Consider the following 17,796-nt stretch of genomic DNA (forward strand, 5'->3'; position numbering starts at 1 on the left):
ACAGAGCTCAAATGCTCAAAGTTTATTTGTATTTCTATTAGCTAACCTTGGCTCCTCCTGCGGTAGTTTGGTGAGAAGTCAGAGAAGTGATGTAGACTTCATCATCGGAGTCCGTTTCAGACGCTTCCCCCTGCACCACTATCGGGTATTTGCTGCTGGACATGGCTGGAAACGCAACAAAACAACATTGGATGGGCAGCGAAAGCACTCAGTTTGAAATTGTCACTACATTGTAAATATAAAGAATCGGCGCTTGCATTATACAATGGATGTATGAGCGGAATCAAATGCAGAAAATGTCCAACCTTTTCTGTCGAAAACAAATCACATGAGCGAGGAAGTAGCTTGCTTTCTAAGATCCAATCAAATCGGATCCAGGAAGCGCATGAAAAATACGCTTTGTATTTTGATTGGTTCCCTGGTATGTTACAGAGGTTTGTGCATTACGCCGGCGTACTCGGAAGCTAAATCTAGATGTGAACCTGCTGTTTATCTGGTATCAGGGAGGCTGTTCAATCACTAGATTATTTTCATTACTTACCTTGTCTTTAGTAGCACAAACAGGGTTCTTCTCCTGTTGATAATCCATATAAATTAATTAAAGTACCTTTAACTTCGCCTGCATACTTTTTACGGGGTGTCCTGGTGGATATATCGAGTGCAACCTGAGAAGCAGAAGTAGGCTAGCAGAGTACGGGAGGTTTGACAAGTAAGCTAATGTAGTGAAAACTTGAATCTAATGCGATATTTTTGGTGGTTAATTTCTATAAGTGATCCTTCTATTGTTTTTTTTTTCCTCTACTCCGTTTTCGTATAGCCCATTCTGTTATGCTTAGAAATATTTAATCACCGGCTGCTAATCAAATCTAGCTAGCTAATGCTAAAGAGAGGAACAGGATTTTAATGTTTACAGCTGATTTTCTTAATGTCCCTTCCTTTCATAGAGTTTTATGTTCATTTTGAGTCTTTTTACAGAATGGCAGACGACTCCTTGTTTGAGTTTCTCCATATGGAGATTGTTTCGCACATTTTCAACGAGCAGCAGTCGAGAAAAGGAGAGCTGGACAACAAGGTCTGTTCATTTATAAACTTGAATCAAATTGTTTTTCTGACATAAAAAAAAGCTTGTAAGCAACTGCATTTCCCCGATCCATTAATATATACGAAAATAAAAACTGTTAGATAAAAGTCAAAGCTGCAAAGTTAGCAAAATACAAAAAAATATGATACTTAAATGACTTTTGGGCATGTTGGATACTAATTCTTAGTCGGTAATTGCTTAGTCTGTGTTCTCTCTCCTCTCTTAATTCTATGTAGCACAAGTTTAGCATTTACAATACTACGTTACAAGATAATTTGTTGCATTTTTTTTAACCAATCCCCTTGTATGTCTATATATTATTGCACCCAAGGACAGAGCGGCATGTATTTCTCTCTTAGAAGCGATGGGTTTCAGGGTGGGACAAGGTCTCATTGAGAGGTAGGTGATGTTCATAACCAGGGATGTTTAACAGTGGATGCATATCCGACCACTGATCTCCCTTCTAATATGTATATGATTTGATGTTTGCTTGCAGACTGACACGGGACACCCCCAGCTTTAAGGATGAGCTGGATATTATGAAGTTTATTTGCAAAGACTTCTGGACTAAGGTGTTTAGGAGACAAGTGGATAACCTCCGAACAAACCATCAGGTAAAATATTGTTGAAAAAATCTGGTTCACAGAGAATCTGGTTCACAGTGATTAAATTTCATTTGATTTATTGTGCTGAAGACAGTGTCAAACAAGACACTGCTTTGTAATATTAACTTACAGAAATTAATGCCTAAATTTTTGATGACATTCTGACTTAATTAGACGTATGTATTTTCATGTATTTTCGGCAGACATAATATTCTGTACTAAGATTGGAAAATAGACACAACTTTAAGGCAAAGCCTCCAATTCTGTCCAAGGTTCCTATAAATGACAAACAGCATTTGAACTAAAACCAAAAGCCTGTAAAGTTCTTCTTTTAAAAGAGGTTTTAAAAAAACTACTAAGGGAAATGGTAACAATTCTAAAAATGTGGGTGTTTCAGAAGAGCATTAGCAAATGTCCGGAATAAAATGTAGCACAGTCTAACCATGTATTTTGCACCACAGGGGACTTATGTTCTACAGGACAACAAGTTTTCTTTACTGACTCAGTTTTCCAGTGGGAAACAGTATCTGGATCAGGCCCCCAAGGTACACAATTGTCACCTAGTGCACTCAAATAGATGTGCACTGCTGTTAATTTTAAATCTAGCATAAAAAAGTAGATAAAATGATTATGACACGCAGCTTAGAAAGTCAGTTTGTTTTAGCTAAGCTGTAGCTGATCGATCCATCCTTTTTCCCAGTATCTTGCTTTTTCTTGCGGTGTGGTGAGAGGAGCTCTGTCTAACCTCGGGCTGGAGAGTGTGGTGACAGCTGAGGTCTCCATCATGCCGTCATGTAAGTGTCCAATACATGACTTCTATTCCTATGTGCAGGACTATGGTTTTTTGCTCTAACTGCAATTTGAACAAAAAAAAAAAGGTATTTTTTTTTTTTTTTTTAACAGATGACTTGAATAGAACTTGAACTGATTTTATCTCTTTTTGTGAATATTATAAGTATGTTTTTTGTCTGCAAGGGCTTCACAATGTTAGAAAATTGTGCACTAGTGATAGTATTGGTAAATATTATGATGAAAATATCAGTTGCCATATCCCCATTTTCCTCTTTTCTCTCCTTCTCATTTGTGCTTCCATCAGTCTGTGACCTTCAGCATTTTGGACGTCATTAATGTCCAGTGTGAGACTCTGCTGCTGAAAGACTTTAACAGCAGCAGTGTGATTACCTTAGTGTGAAAACACAGTTTCATAACACTTGAAAACTATTACTGCAGTCCAAACAGTACTTTGTGATATGAATATTGCAACATATTTGATATTTATAGTACAGTCCTAATAGCCAGAATGTGCATCCTGTTCAGTGAAACCTTAAGATCAACCATGTCTGATGGTTTACTAAAATCAACTAGTGCATTTTGGAACAACAGCCATTGTCCCCTAAAAAGTCTCAATGGAGACTTTTAAGTTGCTGTTAAAGTAGCTACTTTAACAGGCCGGACTGATAAGACTCAGAATTTGCAACCTACATAACCAGGATAAACACAAGAGTGTTCAATGAGACCACTAGAGTTTGAGTGTGTGTCTCATTGAATAAAGAAATAACTACTGCTACAGGATAAATGACTGATCCTTAAGCCCAGAACATCTCATTAACTGTGCTGTCCAATTTTGTTACTTTACTTTTGTGTAGGTTATAATAATGGTTCCCTTTTTTTTTTTGCCTCTTGTTCTCCCAGGTAAGTTTCAGGTGGTCATCCAGAAGCTGTGACCCAGTTGCCTTTGTTACCCCGGTACACATAAATGGTGCCAACGTGTTGGGAGGGTTGTACCTGCATTTCCACTGATCATAACGGACATTTGAATATATGATCACAAATGGGTCAAGTGGGTGATGGATGGGTCAACTCAGATCCTCCAAACCACTGTTTGGACTTCAACAGCCCACCTTGGAGGCTCTTTAGTTCACTTTTGGTTTTGTGCGTTTTTTTTTTCTCCTCTGTTTTAATTTTTGAAATGCTTGTCCATTTAAACCGTGTAATATAAAAAGCTATGAGTTCTTGTGTAAAGTATTTTTGAGAGAGGCTGGCACTGACTGATCAGCTAAATGTTAGAACCATTTATCCAAAGCAAACTTCTGACTAAATCTGTCTAAAACATTCATGATTTGTAAAAGGTTGCTTTAATCAACTAACTGGGGGAGCCTCGCTTGGGAACAAAACTGCTGGACCTAAATATTAAATGTAAAGAGTAGTAAAAGAAAAAAAAAACACAAAAATAAAGCCAATTCTACAATTAGAAATGGAAATTCATCCTATATTTTGTTCCCTGATTGTCAAAGTTAATGTAAACCTGATGCAAGTTTAGGACATCGAATGACATTCGAATGAAGCTTCGAAAGTCATTTAGCTATCAGCTTCGAACTGTTAGCTAAATGTCGGATGCTGGTGGTGTATGCGGCCAGTGATCGTAAAGTTTGTGAACAGAACAGGTATGAAAAAAACCAGATGGCAGAACTGCATTAAGGTCTGGTGTTTTGAGCTGCCTTCTGTCATTTTTGCCTCTCTGCAGTCAATTGGTAATAATTTGGATTCTTGTTGCTGGCGCAGGGTTTTAAATGGAATTGGGTTACGCAGATCTTGTGTTCCCAAGTCAAGCGTGCATTAAAAATGTATAATTAGAATCAGATCTTGTTTGTGGGTGACACTGATCTTCTAAGATGATTGACCTATTTCTACCAAACACTAGATTTAGAATACCGACCTGATTTCACGTGTATATATCTTTTCTCAGTCGGCTGTAAATCATGTTTGTTAAAATTCTTTCTTGAACTGCGTTATGTTCAGTAACAATATGTTTGTTCTCTGTTCAGTCATATGGTCTTCAAACAAGAAGACCATATGACTTTTATTACATAAAACTGTGATGTAATAAACAATGCTACACTCCATGGAAAGTGTTGTCATGTTTGGTAGAGAAACTCGATTCAGAAATCTTTTGAAAGCAGTAGCCTCTTTAAGCCACCAGATGGAGACACATGACACAATCTTTATACGTTTGAGGCGTTATTTATTCACTTCTCAGTTTCACTTTACACAAATACTTGTATTCTATTTTTTTTATCATATGCTTGCTAAAGACAACAGTGTTGTTGTTTTTTCAACTAAAGGAGAGTAATACCAGTTGTGCTCTTGTCAGGTTTTCCATCAGCAACATAAACATTCCTCAAAGGAGATTTGGTTTAGGGAGAAAGACACATGTGGGACACCTACTTAAAAATTCCCAGTTTCAGTGAAGAATAATGTATTCTTTATTGTTACAACTCATAAAATAATAGTTTTGCTTGATAGGTTTATGTTCTGTAAGATGAGCAGTGAATGATTCAGGGTTTTTAAAGATCTATTGAATTGAGAATATTTTAAGCCTTGCTTCACTCGATTTGTATTTTTTTAATTGTACGTGTGGATGATAAAGATTTTATTACTTGACTACCTCTCTCTAATTTCTCTTATAGCTCTGTTTTGTTCCCGTCTCAAAAACAAGTGTGCTTGAGCTACTTTAAGTTTTCAAGAGAAGTTAAGGAAAATTGCTGAATATACCATAGTTATTTTTCACTTGTAAATCTGCACAGTGCAATGTAACCCTTATGAAACTTTTATTCAACCATAGGAGTCCAGAGGAGGAGGTAAAAAAACAGGCCAGGAATCTCAGTTAGTCGTCTGTATTCCTATGCAGCTAAGCTCAGTCTTTTTCTGTTTGTTGCAACCCATTAAACAGCCCAAATCCTCTCTTGAGAGGAGGGAAATAATCAGGAGGAGGGATTAGAGAAAGACTGAGAGGGGGTAGAGTTTTAGAAAGTTGGTGGAGGAGGAGGAGATTAGGAGAGTGGGCAAAAAAGAAAAATAGATGAAGAAAATGGAGAGCCTGGAAGGAGGCTGTAGGGAGAAGAAAGGAAGAAAAGAGACTTTCATTGGAGGTTCTTGGAAGCAGAGAGTTAGGAGAAGGAAACAGAAAAAGGTGACAAAGGTGTAATCGTGGTCTTCAGGGAGTGTTTCCTTTCACCTGCAAACAAATTCCTCTGCTGAGAAGTTGGGTTATATGGAGACTGATTCTTCCTGTGAAACTGAGGGACAATAGTTACAGTTCAGCAGGGACATTTTGTCTCCTTTTCCACACGTCTTTGCTCCCCTCCCCTGTGTCTCAGAAAGGAGCCTGAACAGAGGGAGGCCTGAACGTAGGGGGCTCAAGAGCTGCGCTCAGAACCGTTCATGTTTCTGTAACTAACGTTCACCAGACAAGTACAAAGAAATATGCTGTCCAGACTAAAAAATTACTCATTTACCTGTTTATTTCTGACAACAAGGAGCGTGTATCTCTCTTTAAAAGTTTAGCGTTTTCTTGAGTGTGTTAACTGCTACTTTGCTAAATCACCTATTTAAATCATGTTCAGCAATCAGACTTTTATTGTCTGCCATCAATCAATAGTGATACAAAAAAAGTAGAAGTCAGCAATCTCCAATACTCCCCCTATAGCTGGACTTTAGAGTACAGTCTTGCATTTCAAACAAAACATCCAGATCTTGCTAAAGTCTCCCAAAACCTTGTGGGAATTTCGGTTAACACTCCGATTAGGATAAACTGCTACGGCTGTCACCACCGTCGACAGTCAAAACTGTGAACGTTGCCAAAAGCACGGCCTACCCACAGTGAACCATGCTGGTGACGGTATCATGATTACTTTCCTTCAGGAGGAACTGGGGTTCTGTCAAAGTCTGTGAAATCATTACCAGATCGAGACACAATTAAGCTTTGACAAAAAAAAAAAGAAAACCAATTGTCCAGGTGACTGCTAGAAAGCTGAAAAATGAAGACCGATTTTTTATTGCACAGTGAACCAAACCTTCGTAAAAATCAACAGAAGAAAACATTAAGTTGTCTTCACAATCTGGAAGATTTAGGGAACTTTCCAAGGCAAAGTAGGGAAATGTTTGATGCTGACATCTTCCTACCACAGAAGTGTGAATGCTAAGCATTACTTTATGGGTGGGTACATTTATGCAACCAGATTACTACAGTTTATTTATTTATTTATTCATTTAAATATTTTTTGCAATTTTTAACTAAAACAAAGTCCAAGAACATTGAAATGACTGAGCTCCAAAAATTTTAATGGCAGCAAGATGGTAATAAGTTAGCAACAGATTATCATGCTTTTGTGCACCTACCTTGTTTTTTGTTTGCTTTTTTTATTTTTTTATTTTTTCCCCACACCTGATTTCCTTTAATCATATTAGTTGGGATTGGCTGGAACAACACTGAAGAAAACCTCTCCAGATGTGACAGCTGTTTGAGTTCGGGAAATGAAAATGAGTCTCGCTCTGAGCTAATAGTAACAAGTCCTCATGCACCCATATTGCTGGGCTTAATTTGCATTATCTCATGGGAAGACACAAAGTTTCTTCCTCTCAAACTCTCCCACAACTCTTTTCTCACCAGTTTTCATCTTCCTCCCCCTTTCTTATTTCATTCAACTTCTTCCACTCATGCATGGCGGGATGCTCAGGCTCACAGACACACAAACACAAACTTTGTCTCCATGGCCCATATGTTGACCTGTGGTGGACCTGAATGCAGCCATCTGCCTGCCTTTCCTCTGTCCCGCAGCGCAGGAGTGTGGGATAATGTCTCTAGGAAACAATGCCACATACCCATACAAGCACACACATGCCTCTAAACCCTGCACAGCTAACCAATCACTCCCAGGAAGGCCAACCCATCTGCTGCTGTAGAGACTAGATAATAGAGCTTGAGTGAGTGCATGTATGAGGAAAAAAAAATAAAGACTTCTTGTGAGTCAGTAATGAGGATCTTTAAGAAGACCATTCTCTTACTTTATCTGAATGATAGGCACCTGTATACATTTTGTGCCAAACATGGGAGATGCTATCTTTATTCATACATAGAGATAGCCTCTATATTTTTCTAACCAAAAAAATATTTGAAAACTGAAAACTAAAAAAATCCACAATCATGTTTTAGTCATTCGACTAGAGAAGACTAAACTAGGTCACACCTCACACAGCTGAGCAGGAAGAAAGTGGAAAGCGGTGTAAGTGGCAATAACACCAGAATAAACATTCTTGAGCTTCTCTGTATTCTGTTATGACAAAATCACAAGATGTTATATATTGGGTTATGCTATGTTAGAAACCATCAGAGACAAATGCATAATTGTGTGTAGGAACAGATGTGTTACATGGGTTTCCAAAATGTTTACAAGTGAAAATCTGAAAGGTTTTCATGTGTTTCACATCTACTTCATCCTCTGTGTCTGCTCTTTAATCCGATCCTCCTATTTAAAACTATTGCACTCAGAAGTAAATTAATTGATATATATTCCACCTGTGTGTAATTAGTCTTCAGTATAAGCAGCTGTTCTGTGAAGACCTCAGGAGAACATTAATGAACAAACGACATCATGAAGATCAAGGAATACAGCAGAGAGGTTGGGAAAGCTGTGGAGAAGTTAAAAGCAGGTTGTAAAACCGTATCCCCGGGCTTAACGCGCAGTGCAGTCATTGGAAAATGAAAGTATGGCACAACTAAGCACGCAAACTAATTGGCTGGATAAAGAATGCATTAATCAAAGAACAGCCTTGAGGCCCCTGGAGAGTCTAGAAAAATCCTCAGCTTAGTTGGAAAAGATTCTTGATATGACAGCCATTAATCAAACAATCTCCAAATTGAGCTTCAGTTCATTGTGGGGAAGAAAAAGGCATTTAATACAGTAAATCACAAAGTTTTGCTGAATCTCTCACCTTACACTTCTAAAGGAAAAATATTCCTCTGTGGCTTTATAATTATCCTGATCAACAATTTCTTATAAGTCCTGGGATCACACAAAGATCCATTTTGGGAACACTTGTTTCTTGAATAAAAAAAGGATTTGTCTAATCCAGTGCATTTGTTTCCCGTTCTTCTTGCTGATGATAGCAATTTGTTTTAGTTGTAAAATTTTCCCCAGCTATAATTACTAAACTAATGCTTACTTGGGAACTACGTGAAGTTTCATCTGTTTCTCTTGATCTATGTAAATCTAAACTGTACATCCAGTTCTTCTCTCTAAACTGGAAGTTATTCGGTATGGGCGGTCTCATTTTCTGGTTTTCTTGGTGTGTTGATAGAAAAAACATATAAGTTGGAAAAAATAATTTTCATTTTATTTCACATACATTTTCTAAATTATTAAAATCATTAGCGTTATGGTTAACAGCTCCGCTGTAGATTTATCTATCTAATAGTGTAATATTAAATAGGAAGCTACCCATCATATCCATTATTTAACTGTTTTGCAAAATACATTTTCTAGAATTTTTGACATAGTAAAAATTCACACAATCATCAAGGCAGACATAGAAAACCTCTTTTTATAATTTAATTGTATGACACCTCAGAAGGCTGAAAAGAGAAACCCGTCCATCTGCTGAACTTTCTACACTGAACTGCAGCATCTTAGTTCAGTGGCAGGTCCACTACATACTACCAAGAGTCGTGAGGTCAGCATAGGAAATCATCGGGACTTATCTCCCATCTCCTCAAGAACCCCCTATTGCCAGAGCAGATCTACCAGGAGGACCATAAAAGATTTCACTCGCACTGTACATGGTTTGTTTTGACTTCTATCCTCTGGAAAACGTCACAGCAGTGCAGAACAACCAGGTTTAACAGGATCTTGTTCCCCCATCACAAAACCACACTGTTAAATTTCTGTACACTCTTCATATGCGTTTCATATTTGAACTGTTTGAACACATGGGTTTAAATGACTCAAACTTACCGTCACCTTCTTCTTAATTTGGTTACTTACTGTAAAATGCTTTTTCACTCTTACTGCTTTATTACAACACGTTTATACTCATGCAGTGCAACAAAACAAGTGCAATACCACTATCGAGAACAGTGTGCAATATTCCCTTTCTCATTCCAAATAGCAGTTTACCAATCTATTCTTCTTTCATTCATTGGTTTATTTTTTTCCACCAATTTGAACATTTCAAGTTGTAGTTTTTGAGTTACCTGAGGTGAATCTCACAATAAACCCTTGTTTCACTTTCACATTTTATCTTTTTGGCTCCGTTTGACTTCGAATTGTACAGATAGAATAAAGAAAGTCAATGCTGACAAAAACCAGCAAGATAACGCGTTTGCCTTTGCATGCAAGGAACACAGAAAGCCTGTGGGAGAAGGTGCTCAGCTAAAAATGACAAGAACATATTTTTTTTGATTGATATACAACATATGATAAGGTGTTAAACAAACATCCCCAATATGAAACATGGTGTTGGCAACAGCATGCTGTGGGAATGCTTTTCTTTAGCAGAGGCAGGGACGTTACACCGTTAGCCTCAAAGAAAACCTGCATCAAAAGATTTAATGTTGGGGAAGATGCAGAAATCCCTGACAAAAAAAACTGAGTTTCTAATTTTGTGAAGCTACCACAGACAAAGACCTAAGAGATTTAACTGGACCAAAAAAAGATTTCCACATATTGACTAACTACATGCTGTATGTCTCACCTTTAAAAGTGAGATATAGTATAAAAAAGTAAAAACATGGTCTCACATTTAAGCAAAAATGTATTTAAAAAGAAAAATCTTCTAATTTAAGAATGAAATGTTCAATGAATAAACATTTTGTGCTTGATGCTCACAGACAACTTTATAGCGTGACCAATAGTGGTAAGTGCAAAGAAAAAAAAAAAAAAAGTAAATTATAGATCTAAAATTTAAGACAAAACAAATTTTCATTCTGCTCTTAATCTTTATATTTGAACCTAAACCATTCACGGTCACTGGAGAAATGCAGTCAATACTGAAAACCAAATATGACAGTTAAGTCATTTCCTGCTTCCTTCCTTCCTTCCTTCCTGCTGCACCTAAAAACGTGTGAATGGCTGCAGATGCATGCAGTTCTGCAACAAAGTCAAAACATATGCAGATTACGCAAAAAGATGGAGCAAACGGAAATAATACGTTCTGCCTCATTAGCATATCTGTTAAGTGAGAAACAGAAACAAGCTATTTTTTTAAAAAAAGAAAAACTTTATTTTCAGTAGAAAAAGGCAGAAGAAACCCAAATATATTAAACTCGATACAAGCATTAACTGAGAAGTCCTCTATAAATACGTTAAAATAAATTAAAGAAATTAATTTACTAAAGATGTTCACCTTTATCTCTAAACAGGTCTCAAACTTGTCGACGAAAAAGGCGATTCTTAAATAGACCAGGAACGTCACGACGCCTGTTCGTCTAACCAACTACTGTAAACACACACACGCACACAAAAAAAAAAAACAAAAAAAAAAATAAAAAATACAGCCGAGTAATGTTTCTAGAACACTAAGCATACGTACTCTAAACCTCTACAGTATGCCGGATCTAATTCAGTAAGGCAACGGACACATTTCAAGTGGATCTTATCAGGAGAACAGTATGAAGCCGTAACAGCAAGGATTAACACTGGATGATGGAGAGATGCAACAAGACGAGAATCACTAAAACATTTGATGAAGGTGTAACGGTGCACCCGTGGACGAGAGCAAGAAAGAAAAAAATAAAAATAAAAACAAAGACTCACTAATAGCAATGTCTGTGTCAAAGATCAATTCAAAAAAAAAAAAAAAAAAAAAAAAACACCATTAGCACCTAAAATGGGGGTGTTTGAAGAGAGCCGTTAAGAAGGATTCGATTTAAATATGTTAAAGCCAAATGCCAATCGCAGGCATCTCGTTTATGCTTCAAACTGTAGCTTAGACTTGCTGGTTAGGCATGCAACTAGCGCCCACAAGCTGGCAACACATACCAAGACAGTTTGAATTAATGCTTCCAAGAAAAAAAAGGATGAGACTCCATTTCCATCTCTCCAAACAAATCAGAATCTTGGCTCAACAACGTAACAGGACCCGATAAAAACATTACAGGCACATCGTTTAAAAGAAAAAAAAAAACAACAAAGAAAACAGACAACCCTCTGACTTATAGGTTTAAGGCCAATAATCTAAACATAACCTCAGACTGCACATTTACAAAGAAAAAAAAAACACACAAAACTATTTCACAAGCTTATAAACAATACTGTGTACAGTTATTGGAGCAAACTCCTGAACATTGGCCACCGTTTGTTCGACCGTAATTAGGAAGTCTGAGCTGCAAAAACATGTCCTCTTTGGCTTTGTCACATACTGCAAACCATTCATGAAACATTTAGACAAGTGAATGATTGTGCGGTTGAGCAAATCAATCGTATCACACTGATTTGGTTTTTTTGTTTGGCTGTTTGTCTTCATGGCACATATAAACTATTTAGGTAAAGAATAAAAGCCCATTTGTTGATGTAAAACTACTGCGGTGATATGTATGCTTTAGTTTACGCATCAGTGTGGCTTGTGCATGTTGGGGTAATAATTTAGCCACATAAATCTACACAGGGAAATCTCTATAAAGTGTTTTGAGTCTGCCATCAAGTCCTCATCTCCTTTAATGCCACAGTTTGTAAAGAACGTCTTATGTGTCAGTCAGGCGAAAATATACTGAGGTTAAAGGTGAGAACATTTCATTTCAAAGACCTCTGCTGCTATTAGCCAGAAGCCAGCAGCAATCCTATGGGACAGAGAGCTGGCTGAACACCGCCAAGCGCTTCCCGTTGCTGTCGTTGCTCCCCCCGCATGACTCAGAGCTGCTGAGGGAGCTGGTGGAGCTGCCGCCGTCCTGATCCTGATCTGACAGGGAGGTATAAGACAGAGAGCGGGCGCCAAGCGACCCCAGGTGATGGTCGGTGCTGCTGGGGCTCTGTCGGAGGGAGGGTGAGCTGGTGGGCGACAGTCCACTGGGGGAGTAGCCTGAGTCGGGGGAAGGCAGGAAGGTGGAGCGCAGGTCGGTTTGGGCAACATGGCCCGCCGAGGGCTGGCACTGCTGGACACCGGACACTTCGAAGGCAGAGTCCATCTCCAGGAAGGCGCTGGAGAGGAGGTCGGTGATGTCGGCACAGGAAGCAGGGGAGCCCGATGAGCCGCATGTAAACGAGGCGGTGGTGGCGGCGGCAGGGGGAGGCGTGTGGCCGGTCAGGACCGACTGGAGGACATGCTGAGGAGCGGAAGGAAAGCCGGCGAAGCTAAAACTCTGCCTGACCAGAGGCGGCCGGTGAGAGCGCAAGGACAAGGAAGAGGAGGAGCCTGCTGGCTGGTGAGAAACGCTAAGGGTGGAGGAGAACGACGAGGACGAGCGGGAAAAGGTGGGTTTCTTCTCCTCCTCGCTGTTGTGGATAAAGTGACAGCGGATCCCGTAAGGGCAGAAGCCGATGGTGTGGAAGGTGCGACAAGGCTCCGTCTTGTACTTTGGATGTCTGTTTAGATCGCGTAGCTCTTCCGGGCCGTGGGCGAACTGGCACTTCCCGCCGTACTTGCACAGGCCGTTCTCTGTGAAAGATCTGCAAAGTTCGGTTTTGTAGCGCGAGGAGGAGCTGGATGACGAAGAGGCGGCGGCGGCTTGCAAGGCGGTGGGGCTCATGTCGCTTTGGGACGTCTTCAGTTCAGTGCTGGGCCAGTCTAGGCTTGCCGCCGGCATGCTCCTCGTCTCCACCAGGCTGACAGAGCGTTGGGAGAGAAAACCAAACTTTCCCCACTGGTTGGAGTTAGCAGCAAGCTGGGAGGGCGACGGGCTTTCCGACGGCTGCCCCCATTGGCTGGAGGCCAGAAACAGGCCGTCTGACGAGTCAGCGGGGAGGCTGGACAGAGAGAACGAGGAACTTCTGCACAGATCGCTGGCGTAACCCGGAGAAGTCATGGCCAGGTTCACAGAGGGGGGCAGTCTGTTCTGCTCTCCAAGGTCAAGACTGAGAAAATGCTGTAAAAAAAAAAAAAAAAAAAAGAGGAAGAAAACGTGTTAAAATGTTTAACCACAACATTACCCCTACTTTGACGCCGTTTAAGATCAAGTTTTCTGATTTGAGGCAGTCTGAATGATCTGGGCTACAAATCCTTACAATTTTGTTTTTGTTTACCTTCACCCAAAATGATTTCACACAGAAGAAGCAGACCTAAACTTAAAAATCAGTTCCTTACATTTACAGCTGCACTCAGTGCCTTTCGAAATCATTACGTAGGGTTTCGACCTGTTGTTGTGTTTCAACAGCAAAGCATCCTTGATGTGCACAATTCATTCAGCCACAGATCAGAGTTGGTACATTTCCTGATTTTAACAAGAATCAGCAGGTGAAAAACATACAAATCTGAAGGTTTTTCTTTCTACATTGTACATCAACAGCAGAAATGTTACTGTATTTTCTTAATATGCATTTGACCTGACCAGCTGGCTACATCTGCTAACCAAAATGAAGAGTATTGAATGGTTGACCGATGTGTGCATTAGCTTATTAAGTCATAGACAAAATGTTATATTTTGTTGGTTACATACAGGCATCCAGCCTTTTGCTAACACTCAGCTTTTCATTGCATCTAGCACTCAACAGCCAAGGCAATGCATTTTCTAATTTTGCCAAACATTTTGCCAAATTTTGACTTTTTATTATTAACTGCAAGCCAAAAATGGGCTAAAATGAATATGGGTGAATATTTGAACTGTAAAATCGAGTGATTTTTTTAAAAATGAAATACTAAAACCAGAGATTTCTCAATATGCACCTTTAGTTCAATATAAAAACTTGGTGAACATGTTGCTGTACTGATTTGACATTTAGAGGGTAAACACTTTTATTCAGAAACCAGTTCAGCGCTGTGAATTAGAAGAGTTTTACGTTGCTTTAATTAATATTTCTATAAAGTAAATATTTGCAAACCTTTTGGATTTTTTTTATTTAAAGTTATTTAGCTACTACTCCATGGCAGTTGGAGGCAAGTCAGTATAGCATCTAGAAAAATAACACCAAAAAAGTGTTATAAAGCACTTTTTAAGTATTAACCAATAGCCTGTCTTGGTTGACTTGGTAAAGAAAGTGAGGAAGTGAGCAGAGAAGTGCTGCTGTAGCTGTGTAGATGTAGGAAATGCACCACAGCCAACAGTCCGACAGCTTCTGGCAGCAAGGCACCCATCCCTGTGCAGCTGAATTAACAACTAGTGTTAAATCCCCTGAAACCTTGTGATCAATAACCTACAGCCAACAGGCCTCGGAGCAAGGAGCTCTCTTCCTACCCGTCTATGGATTTCTCTCCTTCAGAGGAGGTGGAGAACATCTGTAAACAATACATGGGTGTCAGCTGAAAAGGCTCCACTTCCAGATCTCCAATAAGGTTTCCTTCAACAAAGCAGTCACTCTGTATGCATGACACTACATCTGTGCTTTGTCTGTGTTATGCTGTGCAGAGAGAGAGAGGATGGTTACGCATCCACATTCGTCCTTCTTATCGAGTATCTTAACCTGTTAATGGTGTCCTGAACCCAAAGGTGACCAGTTGTGATCACTACATTTAAAGTTTAACAGTATCTGAAGCTAAATTTATTAACATCTGAGGATATTAAAAGACAAACGATGTGGAAGAACGGAGTTACAAATGGCCTTCCTGGAGAAAAATCACTCCAAGTGCCGCTCGATGCAGCTTAAAAATGAAATTGATCTCCTGCAGGATCAGAGGGCTGATGCTGCGCCTGAGATGATCCAAATTTTCCCCCTTGTTAGGTTTAGTGTTTTTACCGCATTTTGTCTTAATTGAGGCTGTGCTTAGATAGAATTTCAAACATGGTGATCAAAACACTTTGGTTGCTTTACTCCATGAGCCTACCTCCAGCTCCAGTTCTTTCCTCTAGCTCAAGTCAGAGTTGAAGCCAAAACTTCACCAGATTATTAGTGCCAGTTGCTATAAAGGAAACACTAATAACTGCCCCACTTCAGTACGAAAGGGGGTCAGAAATTGAGAAAGAAAGAAATATTCTTGTTTTACATTGTGCATTTGGCAGAGATGCACCAATAAATTAGCTTATATCTGGATCTGGGTGATTTGTGGATGCTCCATCCTGACCAGCGACTGGGTGGTTAAAGGACAACAAATAATTTTTTTTAAACTATGCCATTTAAATCAGAATAAAATTTTATAAAAGCTGATCACAGTCACCTCAGCTAAAAGAAATGTGCACAGGAAAACCAAGTTGTTTTCTTAATAAACAACAAACGTTATAAACACAAGCCAAAGTCGAATGTAATGGATGGTTTGTAAAGTCAAAGGAAAAACAAACATTTTCAGAGTAGTTTTTATCACCATAGGTATTTGCTGCTGTTCTGGACATAAGCTTAAAGAAACACAGAAACTTGGGTATGAAGCTAAAACGAGCTACAGTATAAGCAAAGCAGAAATATGAACAGGCGCTCAGTGACTGCAGCCCAATACGAAGAGAAAAAATCCTAAGTTACAACTCAGTTTGACTTTGCCGTTTTGAATAAACTTTTTTTTTTTTTTTTTTTTTGGCAGTTACTTCTTTAAGTCGGCGGCCACTTTACTTCAGATTCAGTCTGAAAAGGCGGGGAATAGCTTGAGCGCTATATTAAGCATGAAAAGTTGTAAGAATGTCGCTCAGTTTGATGATAGGCCGCTGTTATGAAGAGGCTGCTGAACAGGCGCCACAACGCTCAGACTATTTAGCTTCTAGTTAGCAGACAAAACAGTCAACAACAGGACTAAAACCGGCCCTCGACCCTGAAAACAACCTTTCTGTAACGCAAGGCAAGAAAACGCAAAGACACAACTAAGTAAACTATTTGTAGAGTTCGTGGAGCAGCTAAAAAGCTAATAATGTTAGCACCCTCCGGAGTTTTAGCTAACCAACTTGTCCTCCGCTCAACTTTTCTTTTGCGCGTTTCCGCCCCCTGTTTCGTTTACCTTGCTCATTATGTCTTCCAGTTCGGAAAACTGGTTGAGAGGGTGAGATGGCATTCTCGCCTCTGTGTGGTCCAGTTTACCCCTGCTGCAGCGGGCGTGTGCAGTGCGCTGGCATGAGTTTCGTCCGAAGTTTTCAGCAGTGCGTCGTTGCTGCTAAACAAGCCCTGAGACGGAGACCACGTGTGGATTTAAAACCTAACAGCGCCGTTTGGCTCCTCCCACTGGAGTCTGAAAGTATGCAGGACACCAAATCAGCGATCTGCTTTGATTCAAGAAGAACAACTCATTGGACAAAAATATGTATTTCTTTATTTTTTCCAGAGTGATATAGTTCATATGAAGGAGGCTGTTGAGGTATTGAGGAAACCCAGGTTGATTTAATAGGAATTTTCAGCTCATATGTATTGTTAGATTTGGCATGTCCCCTTGGACTTCACAGAACTCCGTAGATTCTCTGAGCCCATTTTGCTGTCCAATCAAACACGTTGAAACTGTAGTTATTAGTTTAGACACCATAAGCAGAAAGTGCCACAACACGCAGTGGACTAACAGCAGCATTGAACATGACTCAAATCGTCTCTGAATTTCCAGATGCAACATTTTATTTAATCTAAAAAAACAAAAAAAGCAAAACATATCTTTTTTTTCCTCATTATCCCAGTTCACAAGTGTGTTTAGCACAGTGAATGAAGAAGTTGCAGTCAGATGTGCTACACACATTTCGGTGTGGTGAATACAAGTTTGATTTGTGAATATCTCAGATGGGCTCTTGCTTCAAAATCACAGAAAGGGCTCCCAAGTTCCCCTTTTACTAGTGTTCCTTTTCTGCCACACTTTTTCCTTCCACCCAACTTTCAATTAATATTCATAAACAACCAGATTTTTCTTTATTAATGATCATTTGTAGCTTACCGTCTTTCTTGAGTGTCATCGACTATCAAGTTAGTAGTTCTTCCTATAATTGAGTTAGCATAGTGTTGTCAAAACAATGGTGGCCTGTATTTTATAGTGCTTTATCAAGTCTGTAGTTAATTATCCTATACATTCCCACATTCACACCCTGATGGTGTTAAGCTACATTGTAGCCACAGTCCCTACCTCCTGAGCCACTTTCGCCCCAAAACAAAAAATATTACTGTATATATGTATTTTTTTTCATTGATTTTGAGATAAGCTACTATATGAGTGTATATTTTTGAGTTTTCTCTCTCGAAGAGGGTGTCCCATGCATATATCAGCATTGCCACACCAACAAACCTGAAAACAAAGAGC

At 39.3% G+C, this 17,796-nt stretch overlaps 3 protein-coding genes and 1 long non-coding RNA gene across 7 annotated transcripts in view; 1 reads left to right on the forward strand and 3 right to left on the reverse strand.

Moving 5' to 3' along the window:
* The window catches only part of bloc1s3 (biogenesis of lysosomal organelles complex-1, subunit 3), a 2,376-nt gene extending 1,990 nt beyond the window's left edge, over positions 1-386 (reverse strand). Inside the window, exons 1-2 of one of the 3 annotated variants that reach the window (XM_015043071.1) lie at positions 306-386; positions 47-165 (exon numbers count right to left, since the gene is read on the reverse strand). In XM_015043071.1, coding sequence (XP_014898557.1) covers positions 47-163 — 117 coding nt within the window. In that variant the 5' untranslated portion in view covers positions 164-165; positions 306-386. The other 2 variants (XM_015043068.1, XM_015043069.1) reach the window with 2 other exon arrangements.
* Positions 1-538, reverse strand: part of LOC106953933 (uncharacterized) — a 19,488-nt gene extending 18,950 nt beyond the window's left edge. The window contains exon 1 of the long non-coding RNA XR_001426274.1: positions 448-538. This is a non-coding gene — a long non-coding RNA (uncharacterized LOC106953933). The remainder of the gene's footprint in view (positions 1-447) is intronic.
* Positions 510-4,589, forward strand: trappc6bl (trafficking protein particle complex subunit 6B, like). The gene is made up of 7 exons (XM_015043072.1): positions 510-709; positions 976-1,072; positions 1,413-1,480; positions 1,578-1,695; positions 2,148-2,231; positions 2,387-2,480; positions 3,379-4,589. The coding sequence occupies exons 2-7, from the start codon at positions 977-979 to the stop codon at positions 3,408-3,410; spliced, it is 492 nt and encodes a 163-aa protein (XP_014898558.1). The 5' UTR covers positions 510-709; position 976; the 3' UTR covers positions 3,411-4,589.
* A 7,369-nt stretch (positions 4,590-11,958) lies between these two features.
* Positions 11,959-17,577, reverse strand: LOC106953934 (zinc finger protein 36, C3H1 type-like 1). 2 transcript variants are annotated; one of them, XM_015043074.1, is made up of 3 exons: positions 16,525-17,577; positions 14,846-14,886; positions 11,959-13,540 (listed from the first exon to the last, which is right to left on the reverse strand). In XM_015043074.1, the coding sequence occupies exon 3, from the start codon at positions 13,478-13,480 to the stop codon at positions 12,299-12,301; it is 1,182 nt and encodes a 393-aa protein (XP_014898560.1). In that variant the 5' UTR covers positions 13,481-13,540; positions 14,846-14,886; positions 16,525-17,577; the 3' UTR covers positions 11,959-12,298. The 2 variants fall into 2 exon arrangements, with proteins under 2 accessions (XP_014898560.1, XP_014898559.1); XM_015043073.1 differs by lacking the exon at positions 14,846-14,886.
* Between the last annotated feature and the right edge of the window lie 219 nt (positions 17,578-17,796).

The sequence above is a fragment of the Poecilia latipinna genome, unplaced genomic scaffold (genome assembly GCF_001443285.1).
Source record: "Poecilia latipinna isolate Pla-1442-1.1 unplaced genomic scaffold, P_latipinna-1.0 Scaffold614, whole genome shotgun sequence".
Taxonomy (NCBI): Eukaryota; Metazoa; Chordata; class Actinopteri; order Cyprinodontiformes; family Poeciliidae; genus Poecilia; species Poecilia latipinna.